This window comes from Pristiophorus japonicus, chromosome 9 (assembly GCF_044704955.1).
Source record: "Pristiophorus japonicus isolate sPriJap1 chromosome 9, sPriJap1.hap1, whole genome shotgun sequence".
Classification (NCBI taxonomy): Eukaryota; Metazoa; Chordata; class Chondrichthyes; family Pristiophoridae; genus Pristiophorus; species Pristiophorus japonicus.
The window spans coordinates 37,104,746-37,118,932 of record NC_091985.1 but is presented as its reverse complement, the minus strand read 5'-3'; the positions used below and the strand labels follow the sequence as shown (position 1 = coordinate 37,118,932).

The window sequence follows — 14,187 nt, the reverse complement described above, 5'->3', positions numbered from 1 at the left end:
TATTAAAGTCACCCATTATAACTGCTGCACCTTTCTTGCATGCACTCCTAATTTTCTGTTTGATGACCTCCCCAACATCACTACTACTGTTTGGAGGTCTGTACACAACTCCCACTAACGATTTTTGCCCTTTAGTGTTCTGCAGCTCTACCCATATAGATTCCACATCATCCAAGCTAATATCTTTCCTAACTATTGCATTAATCTCCTCTTTAACCAGCAATGCTACCCCACCTCCTTTTCCTTTTATTCTATCCTTCCTGAATGTTGAATACCCCTGGATGTTGAGTTTCCAGCCCTGATCATCCTGGAGCCACGTCTCCGTAATCCCAATCACATCATATTTGTTAACATCTATTTGCACAGTTAATTCATCCACCTTATTGCGGATACTCCTTGCATTAAGACACAAAGCCTTCAGGCTTGCTTTTTTAACACCCTTTGTCCTTTTAGAATTTTGCTGTACAGTGGCCCTTTTTGTTCTTTGCCTTGGGTTTCTCTGCCCTCCACTTTTCCTCATCTCCTTTCTGTCTTTTGCTTTTGCCTCATTTTTGTCTCCTTCTGTCTCCCTGCATAGGTTCCCATCCCCCTGCAATATTAGTTTAACTCCTCCCCAACAGCACTAGCAAACACTCCCCCTAGGACATTGGTTCCGGTCCTGCCCAGGTGCAGACCGTCCGGTTTGTACTGGTCCCACCTCCCCCAGAACCGGTTCCAATGCCCCAAGAATTTGAATCCCTCCCTGCTGCACCACTGCTCAAGCCATGTATTCATCTGCACTATCCTGCGATTCCTACTCTGACTAGCACGTGGCACTGGTAGCAATCCCGAGATTACTACTTTTGAGGTCCTACTTTTTAATTTAGCTCCTAGCTCCTTAAATTCTTTTCGTAGGACCTCATCCCTTTTTTTACCTATGTCGTTGGTACCAATGTGCACCACGACAACTGGCTGTTCTCCCTCCCATTTCAGAATGTCCTGCACCCGCTCCGAGACATCCTTGACCCTTGCACCAGGGAGGCAACATACCATCCTGGAGTCTCGGTTGCGTCCGCAGAAACGCCTATCTATTCCCCTCACCATCGAATCCCCTATCACTATCGCTCTCCCACTCTTTTTCCTGCCCTCCTGTGCAGCAGAGCCACAAGTTCTGATTGTTGTGCAGTTTACTATTAAAATACAAAACTTTGAACAACCAGAATGATGGATACCAGCGGTGTATTATAAGAAAGAAATTTGATTGAGAGATTCAAATCACATTATAAGTGTCTTGGTTTGCTACTATCAACTGAACTCCAGTGCAAGAGACAATTGTTTCTTGAAAATTGTGAATGGGATGTGAGGCACTTGCAAGACTGCATTTAGTGCCCATCGCTCGTTTCCCCAAGAGGCGGTCGCGAGCTACCTTCTTGACGCAAATTGTTTTTACAACTGAGTCGCTTGTTAGGCCACTTCAGAGAATACTCAGTCAATCATGTGGAGAGACTGGAGGAACATGTAATTGTGGAAGGCTTCCTTCTCATAACCACTGCACAATTATTCCTGTCTGTGTGATGTTATTGCTGCAGGTTTGTTGAGTGAGCAACAAGAACAATTTACATTTATATAGTGTTCCTCACATAAAAGAACCACATCAAGTGGGTGAAGTTGATAATAAGCAGGAAGTAAACGTATTGGGGGTTGGTGTGGTGGGGGGAAGAGACTGACGATTTAGTTGAAGAAAGTAGAGAGAGATGACAAGACAAAGTGGTTCTAAAAGGTTGGGATATACCTGCTGAAGGATTGGCGTATATTTGTGGAATGGCGAGCAGCAGAGCAGCAGTAAACTGGAGTCAGAAAAGGAGGGTGCAGGCTAGGACATATAACTGGATAAATGTGTTGAGGAAGACGAGGATGAGAATTTTGATCCTCTGGGGTGTGAGTTAGGTACATTGGTGTGGAACCTTATGCAAGAGAAGACTTGGGCTGTAAAGTTCTGGATTAGCTGAAATTTTTGAAAGGGAGGTGGGGAGGCTGATGAGAAGTCGATCCCTCGGTGATGAAAGCATGAGTGAGTTTTGGCAATTAAACTGTGAGGTAAGGTTCTTCATCATCATAGGCAGTCCCTCGGAATCGAGGAAAACTTGCTTCCACTCCTGAAGTGAGTTCTTTGGTGGCTGAACAGTCTAATATGAGAGCCACAGACTCTGTCACAGGTGGGACAGATAGTCGTTGAGGGAAGGGGTGGGTGGGACTAGTTTGTCCGACGCTCTTTCCGCTGCCTGCGCTTGATTTCTGCATGCTCTCGGCGTTGAGACTCGAAGTGCTCAGCGGCCTCTCGGATGCAATTCCTCCACTTAGGGCGGTCTTGGGCCAGGGACTCCCAGGTGTCAGTGGGGATGTTGCACTTTATCAGGGAGGCTTTGAGCGTGACCTTGTAGCGTTTCCGCTGCCCACCTTTGGCTCGTTTGCCGTGAAGGAGCTCCGAGTAGAGCATTTGCTTTGGGAGTCCCGTGTCTGGCATGCGGACTATGCGGCCTGCCCAGTGGAGCTGATCGAGTGTGGTCAGTGCTTCAATGCTGGGGATGTTAGCCTGAATGAGGGCGCTGATGTTGATGTGCCTGTCCTCCCAGGGGATTTGTAGGATCTTGCGGAGACATTGTTGGTGATATTTCTCCAGCAACTTGAGGTGTCTACTGTCCATGGTCCATGTCTCTGAGCCCTACAGGAGGGCAGGTATTACTACGGCCCTGTAGACCATGAGCTTGATGGCAGTTTGGAGGGCCTGATCTTCAAACACTCTTTTCCTCAGGTGACCGAAGGCTGCACTGGCGCACTGGAGGCTGTGTTGGATCTGGCACACGTGGTCAATGTCCAGAGGTGAACAAAAGCAGTTTTCGTGGCTGACTGGATGTGAGAGAGAACGCTCAGCTCCGGTCAAACAAAACGGCAGGATTGTGGACGACGAGGCTTAGTCTGAGAGAATAGCCAGGGAAATTGATGGGAGGAATGTAGGTGTGAGCTGAATGGGATGCCTTCAATTTTATTGATGAGTTTGAACAAGTTACAAATCATCCAGGACTTGATGGCTGACAAGGATTCAGATAGCAACAGGCAATTGCTTAGAAAGCAGTCTAGTTTGTATATGTATCTGATATTCATAGTTTAGCCTTGAAGGATTTGAAGCCTGTCTTTTCCTATCAACCTGCAAGATATAATGGCTTTATAAATTTGTTTCACTGCTTGTTTAGAATGGATCTGGGACTTTTTCATAGAAACTTTCTTGAGGCTGCCTTCTGAATGAGGAAAAGTTGCTTTAATCTGATGTACGAGAAGCTGCCTGAAGGTGTAATTGCTGTCGTGTTTTTGTCATGTATTTAGCCCACTCCGTTCAACTGTATTAGGCAAGACTGAACTTGAAGTTCAGAAGCAAGGGCTTACTTGGGAAGCTCAGCAAAAGATTCACTTTGAACAACTCTGAGATTTTATAGCACTGGAATATTTTGGTCTCAGAAATGGTTTAAAGTGTTAGGGGCAATTAAGTACTGTACTTAAGAACTGTTTTGCTGTTTTATCTGCTGATTAACTTGGCTGTTTGTATATTACTTTCTTATAATAAACTTGACCAGTAGTTTTAGCCTGACCTGTAGGCATGGTGTTTTCCCTCCTATCAGAGAGATAGGCATATGGTCGGCAACCTCTATGGTGCATACCCCAGTGGTACAAACGTGGATTGTTAATCCTGAGGCATGCTTTTCCATTTATTTCACACACAAGATTGAGTTTCAGTTCATAGAAATTGCAGGCCTACCTATGGAAACTGCTTTTTGCAGTGAGCACAAATATAGTGTTGGAATAAAATCACAGAGATGCATGAGATAGAATCAAATAGAGATTCTCCATTCCTTAGCCACACTGTAATCTCCTTCGATCATGAGCATGAAAAAAAACTGAACTATAAAAGAACTGCGAAGCAGAAATAATTATGTGTTCTCTCAGGCTAAACCAAACAACTATTCCAAGTGTTTGCTTGTGCTGTTGGGGAGGAGTTAAACTAACATGGCAGGGGGATGGGAAACTATGCAGGGAGACAGAGGGAAATAAAATGGACGCAGAAGCAAAAGATAGAAAGGAGAATAGTAAAAGTGGAGGGCAGAGAAATCCAAGGCAAAAAACAAAAAGGGCCACATTACAGCAAAATTCTAAAGGGCAAAGTGTGTTAAAAAGACAAGTTTGAAGGCTCTGTGCCTCAATGCGAGGAGTATTCGGAATAAGGTGGACGAATTAATTGCGCAGACAGCAGTTAACTGATATGATGTAATTGGCATCACGGAGACATGGCTCCAGGGTGACCAAGGCTGGGAACTCAACATCCAGGGGTATTCAACATTTAGGACGGATAGGCAGAGAGGAAAAGGAGTTGGGGTGGCGTTGCTGGCTGAAGAGGAAATTAATGCAATAGTAAGGAGGGACATTAGCCTGGATGATGTGGAATCAGTATGGGTGGAGCTGCGGAATACCAAAGGGCAGAAAACGCTAGTGGGAGTTGTGTACAGACCACCAAACAATAGTAGTGAGGTTGGGGATAAAATCAAACAAGAAATAAGAGATGTGTGCAATAAAGGTACAGCAGTTATCATGGGCGACTTTAATCTACATATTGATTGGGCTAACCCAACTGGTAGCAGTGCGGTGGAGGAGGATTTCCTGGAGTGTATTAGGGATGGTTTTCTTGACCAATATGTCGAGGAACCAACTAGAGAGCTGGCCATCCTCGACTGGGTGATGTGTAATGAGAAGGGACTAATTAGCAATTTTGTTGTGCGAGGCCCCTTGGGGAAGAGCGACCATAATATGGTAGAATTCTTTATCAAGAGCGAGAGTGACACAGTTAATTCGGAAACTAGGGTCCTGAACTTAAGGAAAGGTAACTTCGACGGTATGAGGCGTGAATTGGCTAGAATACACTGACAAAGGATACTTAAAGGGTTGACGGTGGATAAGCAATGGCAAACATTTAAAATTCACATGGATGAACTTTAGCAATTGTCCATCCCTGTCTGGAGTAAAAATAAAACGGGGAAGGTGGCTCAACCGTGGCTAACAAGGGAAATTAAGGATAGTGTTAAAACCAAGGAAGAAGCATATAAATTGGCTAGAAAAAGTAACAAACCTGAGGACTGGGAGAAATTTAGAGTTCAACAGAGGAGGACTAAGGATTTAATTAAGAGGGGGAAAATAGAGTTTGCGAGGAAGCTTGCAGGGAACATAAAAACTGACTGCAAAAGCTTCTATAAATATGTGAAGAGAAAAAGATTAGTGAAGACAAATGTACGCCCTTGCAGTCAGATTCAGGTGAATTTATAATGGGGAACAAAAAAATGGCAGACCAGTTGAACAAATACTTCGGTTTTGTCTTCATGAAGGAAGACACGAATAACCTTCCGAATGTACTAGGGACAGTGAGTCTAGTAAGAAGGAGGAACTGAAGGATATCCTTATCCAGTGGGAAATTATGTTTGGGAAATTGATGGGATTGAAGGATGATAAATCCCGTGGCCTGATAGTCTGCATCCCAGAGTACTTAAGGAAGTGGCCCTAGAAATAGTGGATGCATTGATGATCATTTTCCAACAGTCTATCGACTCTGGATCAGTTCCTATGGACTGGAGGGTAGCTAATGTAACACCACTTTTTAAAAAAGGAGGGAGAGAGAAAACGGGTAATTATAGACTGGTTAGCCTGACATCAGTAGTGGGGAAAATGTTGGAATCAATCATTAAGGATGAAATAGCAGGGCATTTGGAAAGCAGTGACAGGATCGGTCCAAGTCAGCATGGATTTATGAAAGGGAAATCATGCTTGACGAATCTTCTGGAATTTTTTGAGGATGTAACTAGCAGAGTGAACAAGGGAGAACCAGTGAATGTGGTGTATTTGGACTTTCAAAAGGCTTTTGACAAGGTCCCGCACAAGAGATTGGTGTGCAAAGTCAAAGCGCATGGTATTGGGGGTAATGTACTGACGTGGATAGAGAACTGGTTGGCAGACAGGAAGCAGAGATTCGGGATAAACTGGTCCTTTTCAGAATGGCAGGCAATGACTAGTAGAGTATCGCAGGGCTCAGTGCTGGAACTCCAGCTATTTATAATATACATAAACGATTTGGATGAAGGAATTGAGTGTAATATCTCCAAGTTTGCAGATGACACTAAACTGGGTAGCGGTGTGAGCTGTGAGGGGGACGCTAAGAGGCTGCAGGGTGACTTGGACAGGTTAGGTGAGTGGGCAAACGCATGGCAGATGCAGTATAATGTGGATAAATGTGAGGTTATCCATTTTGGGGGCAAAAACACGAAGGCAGGATATTATCTGAATGGCGGCAGATTAGGAAAAGGGGAGTTGCAACGAGTCCTGGATGTCATGGTTCATCAGTCATTGAAGGTTGGCATGCAGGTACAACAGGCGGTGAAGAAGACAAATGGTATGTTGGCCTTCATAGCTAGGGGATTTGAGTCTAGGAGCAGGGAGGTCTTACTGCAGTTGTACAGGGCCTTGGTGAGGCCTCACCTTGAATGTTGTGTTCAGTTTTGGTCTCCTAATCTGAGGAAGGACGTTCTTGCTATTGAGGGAGTACAGCGAAGGTTCACCAGACTAATTCCAGGGATGGCTGGACTATCATATGAGGAGAGACTGGATCAAATAGGCCTTTATTCACTGGAGTTTAGAAGGATGAGAGGGGATCTCATAGAAACGTATAAGATTCTGACAGGACTGGACAGGTTAGATGCGGGAAGAATGTTCTGGAAGTCCAGAACCAGGGGACTTAGTCTCAGAATAAGGAGTAGGCCATTTAGGACTGAGATGAGGAGAAACTTCTTCACTCAGAGAGTTGTTAACGTGTGGAATTCCCTGCCGCAGAGAGTTGTTGATGCCAGTTCATTGGATATATTCAAGAGGCAGTTAGATATGGCCCTTACGGCTAAGAGGATCAAGGGGTCTGGAGAGAAAGCAGGAAAGGGGTACTGAGAGAATGATCAGCCATGATCTTATTGAATGGCGGTGCAGGCTTGAAGGGCCGAATAGCCTACTCCTGCACCTATTTTCTATGTTTCTATGTTCACTGCTTCATGATCCTAACATTTAGCTGCATTAGCATCTGACATTCCTTAGCATATTATCTGATAACAAAATCAAGAACATTTCAGAGCACAGTGATATTAACTGCCTCAAAACATTGTTTTATTTTTCTTGAAAAAACATAGATTAAGTCCAGCATAGATTTGTAAAAGGCATGTTTTGCCTGACAAATGTAGACTCACACCAATACCTTCTGACCCAGAGGTGTGAGTCCTTCCAATGAACCAAGCTGCACAATAATAAAAAGGTCCTGAGTGGGTTTGATGGAGTAAATAAAGAGAAATTGTTTCCAGTGGCAGAAGGGTCGGTAACCAGAGGACACAGGTTTAAGGTGATTGGCAAAGGAACCAGAGGCGACATAAGAAAACATTTTTTTACACAGTGAGTTGTTGTGATCTGGAATGTACTGCCTGAAGCCATTCCTGAAGGTGGAAGCAGATTCAATAGTAACATTCAAAAGAGAATTGGATAAATAGTTGAAGGGAAAACATTTATGGAGGCTATGGGGAAAGAGCAGGGGATGAATTGGATAGCTCTACCAAAGCCAGCACAGGCACGGTGGGCTGAATGGCCTCTTTATGTGCTGTATCACTCCATGATTTTAAATATAGGATACTGAGTAGCCTCACCAGTACCTTTTTTATATCGCTGTAGTAAGACTTCCCTGCTTTTATACATCATCCCTTTTGAAATAAAGGCCAAGATACCATTTGCCTTCCTGGTCACTTGCTGTATCTGCATACTATCCTTTCGTGTTTCATGCACAAGTATCCCCAGGTCCCGCTGTACTGCGGCACTTTGCAATCTTTCTTCATTTAAATAAAAACTTGCTCTTTGATTTTTTTTCTGCCAAAGTGCATGACCTCACACTTTCCAACATTATACTCCACCTGCCAAATTTTTGCCCACTCATTTAGCCTGTCTATGTTATTTTGCAGATTTTTTGTGTCATCCTCATGCATTGCTTTTCCTCCCATCTTTGTATCGTCAGCAAACTTGGCTACATTACACTCCGTCCCCTTCTTCCAAGTCGTTAATATAGATTGTAAATAGTTGGGGTCCCAGCACTGATCCCTGCCGCACCCCACTAGTTACTGATTGCCAACCCGAGAATGAACCATTTATCCCGACTTTCTATTTTCTGTTAGTTAGCCAATCCTCTATCCATGCTAATATATTACCCCCAAGCCCGTGAACTTTTATCTTGTGCAGTAACCTTTTATGTGGCACCTTGTCACATGCCTTCTGGAAATCCAAATACACCACATCCACCGGTTCCCCTTTATTCACCCTGTTCGTTACATCCTCAAAGAACTCCAGCAACTTTGTCAAACATGACTTCCCCTTCATAAATCCATGCTGACTCTGCCTGACCGAATTTTGCTTTTCCAAATGTCCTGCTACTGCTTCTTTAATAATGGACTCCAACATTTTCCCAACCAGATGTTAGGCCTACTGGTCTATAGTTTCCTGCGTTTTGTCTGCCTCCTTTTTTAAATAGGGGCATTACATTTGCAGTTTTCCAAACTACTGGGACCTCCCCAGAATCCAGGGAATTTTGGTAAATTGCGACCAATGCATCCACAATCCCTGCTGCTACTTCTCTTAAGACCCTAGGATGCAAGCAATCAGGTTCAGTGGATTTATCTGCCTTTAGTCCCATTATCTTATTGAGTACCACCTCCTTAGTGAAGTGATACTGGATTTTATTTGCTAAGTTTGGCTGGTCTGAGTGATGAATGGGCTAGGGGGAGGTGATTGAGACTGGCTCTGCTTTTCAGTTTTTAGTTTGGGTTCCATGGCTTTCACAACATGCCGTGGGTTCAGTGGAGTCAGTCCCACGTTACTGACTGCATCGACTAAAGAAAAACACAGTGTGTTCATTTTTATAGCACTATCAAAGCTATCCGTTTATAGTGGTGCCAAATTGAAATGGTTCCATTATCGGTTACACATTTAACCTATAAGCTGCCCCCCGACCTATGAGAAAACAGCATCGGCAGATGGGGGCATAAGTAAAAGAGCCAGCCACTGCAGCGAGTGGTGCGAGCTGGCCCAGGAGTACGACCACTTCTGGAAGGGCGACTGGATTGACGTCATTGGAGTCCAGACAGCCCATTGGAGCGGCGTCCGAGCCCAGCTGGGGCCTGAGGTCCGGGCCCAGCAAGTGCAGAGGTCGAGCCCAGTGGGGGGCTGAGATCTGGACACAGCAGGCACGAAGTTCGAGTCCAGCGGGGGTCTGAGATCCGGACACAGCAGGTGCGGAGGTCGAGTCAAGTGGGGGGCTGAGATCCGGGCCCACCAGGTGCGGAGGTCGAACCCAGCGAGGGGCTGAGATCCTGGCCCACCAGGTGCGGAGGTCGAGCCCAGCGGGGGGCTGAGATCTGGGCCCAGCAGGTGCGGAGGTCGAGCCCAGCGGGGGGCTGAGATCTGGGCCCAGCAGGTGTGGAGGTCGAGCCCAGCGAGGGGCTGAGATCTGGGCCCAGCAGGTGTGGAGGTTGAGCCCAGCGAGGGGCTGAGATCCGGGCCCAGCAGGTGCGGAGGTCGAGCCCAGCGGGGGGCTGAGATCTGGGCCCAGCAGGTGTGGAGGTCGAGCCCTGCGGGGGGCTGAGATCTGGGCCCAGCAGGTGTGGAGGTCGAGCCCAGCGAGGGGCTGAGGTCGAGCTCAGCGGGGGGCTGAAATCTGGGCCCAGCAGGTGTGGAGGTCGAGCCCAGCGAGGGGCTGAGGTCGAGCCCAGCGGGGGGCTGAGATCTGGGCCCAGCAGGTGTGGAGGTCGAGCCCAGCAGGTGTGGAGGTCGAGCCCAGCGGGGGGGCTGAGCTCTGAGCCCAGCAGGTGTGGAGGTCGAGCCCAGCGGGGGGCTGAGGTCCGGACACAGCAGGTGTGGAGGTCGAGCCCAGCGAGGGGCTGAGGTCCGGACACAGCAGGTGCGGCATTCGAGCCCAGCGATGGGTGGCGCAGCATTTAATACTGGCAGGGTCATGGCCCAGGAGCGGCGCAGCACATAACAACAGAGGGTTTATGGTCCAAGAGAGGTGCAGCATTTAACAGCAGCGGGATCGGGGCCCAGGGGAGGCGCAACATAGCTTGGGCCCCAGTCATCTTGGTCAATCCTCGCCACTGGACCAAGACCTAGCTCTGTCAAGTCCGTGTGGTGGCTGGTGTGCAACGGTCACCACATGTTAAAAAAATCCACGCACAGGCATCTTCCACCCTTTAAGATGTAACTCATTGTAACACCTGTGAGCACATCTTTTTTTGGTGTGAGGAGCGTCATCCTCATCAGAAGGGACTGCCTAGTAGTAGTACACATTTGTATAGAATATGTGGAACTGCTGGAAGGTTTCTGCTTTTTAAAAGAGAAACCAAGGTGAAGAGTCAACTAGTCGAGTAGTGCAGGATGCCACCGTGAAAAGATGAAGTAAATCAACATGTAGCGATTTAGGGGCCAAAATTATAGTCCGGGTGGCGGGAGAGGGCGGTTAAAGTATTCATAATAATCTTTGTTTTTGTCATTATATGAGTGTTTTAAAATGTAACTTTTTTTGTTAACTTCTCAGCTAACAGTATATAATTACAAAGGTGGTCCCTGTTACAGATGTCTTTATCCAAAACCACCTCCAGCTGAGACTGTAACTAACTGTTCAGATGGAGGAGTCTTAGGAGTAGGTGAGTCTTGTATTGACAACTATTGATTTTAACTGCATAAATTCAATGTCATGCACTTGGGATGAGAAAACTCTATTAGACCCATATGTGCTCGCCACACTTCATAGTGGAATCATTCCCATGATCCCAACCTTCTTTACGTCCTACGAGAGCCAAACAGAACCCTGTTAGCAATTGAGGAAAAATTCTTCTCTGAGCCCTCAAAAGCGATAGGCAAATCCAGGAGGCACTCTTGGTTATTACTCAAAATCTTACCTTCTGTCGTGATCTTGTAGTTTTCCAAAAATACACTTAACACCTTCTCAAAGGAGTGCAAGGAGTCAGTCCTCACTACCACCTTGGAAATGCTGTCCCATAGGTCGATCACACTCTGAGAAAAATAAAACTTCCATGCATCTAATTTGGACAGGCTGGTCCCTATTTCTACCCAGCACCATCACTTCAAAGCAATCTATCCACTTGTATATTATTGATGCCCTTAATAATTTTAAAGATCTGAATCAAATCCTCTCTAAATCCCAGCATCTCCAGCAAATCCAAAGCTAAGACATAAATGGCTGGATTTTCGTCTAATCTGCGGCCCATTTACCGCCTGGGCAAGGTGCAAAAACAATTTTTTTTTGCGCGCGCAACGAGGTGCACAAGAATTTGCGCCCAGATGGAACTTTCGGCAATGGTTTTGTGGCAGTGCTAAAACTTACCGCCCGCCTGCTGATTTCACCGTTTGGATGACGTAAATCATTGTGCATCGCTGCACTAGCGCCCCGGGCGGAACTTTCGGCAATATCGCCCGATTTAGCGTTCACTTGGGAACCCGCCAGCAAAAAGCAGTCGCAACTCGGGCGCATCAGGCGAAAACGGAGGAGATAGTCAGAGTTCTGAGTGATTAAAAGCATTGGGAGAAGAACGCTGCGTTACTGCATACTTTTCATTGTGAGTTTATCGTTTGTTTTAAAGGACATTTTAAAAGATGGGGGCTATACTATGCCAGCCATTATTCATGGCTGCTATATTTATACGGCGTCGAGCTGCAAGCAAGCTTATTGATGATCATTTTGAACGTAATCGAAGAGATCACAAACGTATGGGGAAGAGGCCTTATCCCCCATGACTTTACAGGGAACATCGTTCATACCTGCAGCTCTGAGGCACAGTGCTTTAGAAGGCTGTGCTTCCAAAAAGAAGTGCTGACAGAGATATGCCAGCTTGCACAGGCAGACCTGCAGCCTACCAGCGGCACCAGGACTGCACTGCCCGTCGAGGTGAAGGTGACTGCAGCACTTGCCTTCTATGCCTCTAGCTCTTTTCAGGCATCAGCTGGGGACATATGCTCCATCTTGCAGCACGCTACATATTGCTGCATTCGCCAGGTGACAACCCCAACTACTATCACTGTACGCACGCAGGATGGGCTTCATAAACTTCCCATTGACCAAGAAGGCCCAAAATGAGAGGGCTGTAGGTTTTGGACGATTTGCTGGCTTCCCCAAGGTTCGGGGTGCCCTTGACTTTCCTCACATCGTCCTGCGAACACCTTTACAGAATCCAGAGGTTTACCGAAACCGAAAGGGATTCTACTCCATGAACGTACAGATCGTCTGCGACTATACTCAGCACATCATGGTAGTCAATGCCCAATATCCAGGGAACATCCATGATGCTTTCATCTTGGGTGAGAGCACTGTCTTAGGCCTGTTCCAGCTTCAATCACAAGGACAGAGCTGGATGCTCGGGGACAAAGGTTACAGCCTCGCCACCTGGCTCATGACCCCCCCCCCCTCCACCAGAATCCTCAGACAGAAGCCGAGCATCGCTATAATGAGAGTCATGCAGCCACACGCAACATCGTTGGAACATCGTTGAAGTGCTCAAGCAGCGCATTGTGGAAATTTAGCCACTGCAAAAGCCTTACATCAGCAGCTCATAATTGAACGCTTTGCTTGATGAATGAACAGCACGTTTGACCGTTGCCTGGCCACTCAATCCCACCATGTTGACTATTCCTCCTCTTATTCTGCAAATGAGACACGACACAGGAATGGTTAAAGTGAACAAAGGAATTTATCAAACATTGTAAAATTGTACAGGTGCAGTGTGCAGCGTCCAAAATCCGGAGTTCCGGAATCCGGACTCCGGGACAATCCGTGGCAGGGTCGTCCGGAATCTGTGAAATGTTCTGGAATCCGGACCAGACGACCCTCCCGACCTTGAGACCTCGCCGCTGCCCGATCTCAGAGGCTCGCTGCTGCCCAACCTCGGAACCTCGCCGCCCTTACCTTGGGGTCTCCTCGTCAGCCGGCCCGAACACCACCTCAACGGAGCCAGCCGGCCCGAATACCTCCTTGGTGGGGCCCGCCCGACAACCTCCCTGGCGGGACCGGACAGTCCAAACAGTTCTTCTGCGGGAATTCCGCCCCCTGCCCCCCGTCACGGCTTTATGACGTTCCGAAATCTGGAAATATCCAAACCTGGGCTCGGGTGTTTCTGGATTCTTGACATCAGAAAACAAATTGAAAATTCGGAAGAATCCGGAGCGGCCTCTGTCCCGAGGTTCCGGATTTTAGGCTCTGCACCTGTATAACTTTAACATAATTTGCAAACATTGAAACTTTAATAAAATAACATAAACATCTCTGCCCCACTATCTTTTACCACCGGCTTCCCCCCCCTTTACCCTTAGCACCCTCCCTCGCCTGCTCCTCGTACCCAAAGTGGCACCACGATAGCGTGCAGCAACATTGTCGGAGCGCTGCTGTGTTCGCGGGGGGGACACTGGATGAGCTCGTGACGTGGAAGGCCCGGCGTCTGACTGGTGAACCTCTTCATCGGCATCATCAGCCACAGGTGGTGTGGGGGTGTGTCTGGGTGTCACACTGGGGGCCTCTGAAAGGCTGCTCGCCACACCAGGATTCCATTGTGACTGGTGGAGGCCACCAGCCTCGTGTGGGCAGTGATGGCCTCGCAGGTTTCATGGCTCGCACCGACAATCTGCGATCCTATCTCAGTTATGGTCGGAGTGAGATTCTCGATGGTCACGGGAATCCTACCCAGGACATCAAGACCTGATGCTCTCCCTGGACAGTTCCATCATGTCCAGTTCCGCGTCTGCCTGTCTGTCAGCAGACCGAATTTGCCGATTCACCCTCCGGAGAGATGGCATACGGGATTCAACCCCAGAACTGTGTTGCTGCACACTACTAGTGCCAGGAGCCTCAGAGATCTCAAAGCCTGGGAATGTAGCATCATCCTCGGACGAGGTGTTTGCCAGTGGTAAAAGAGGTGTAGACTGCATCTGCCACCCCCCCACTCCCCGAAGTCGGCTGCTCCATCAACTTCTCTTTCTCAAATTCCTGCTCCTTTTCCACATGATGGCCCGACATGGAGGGTTGTTCCCAGGGAT

General features: G+C 47.4%; 1 protein-coding gene across 2 annotated transcripts in view; it reads left to right on the top strand.

Moving 5' to 3' along the window:
• The window catches only part of mocs3 (molybdenum cofactor synthesis 3), a 77,764-nt gene that overhangs the window by 16,989 nt on the left and 46,588 nt on the right, over positions 1–14,187 (top strand). For both annotated transcript variants that reach the window (XM_070889280.1, XM_070889281.1), the window contains exon 7: positions 10,679–10,787. In XM_070889280.1, the coding sequence (XP_070745381.1) occupies positions 10,679–10,787 (109 nt within the window). The remainder of the gene's footprint in view (positions 1–10,678; positions 10,788–14,187) is intronic.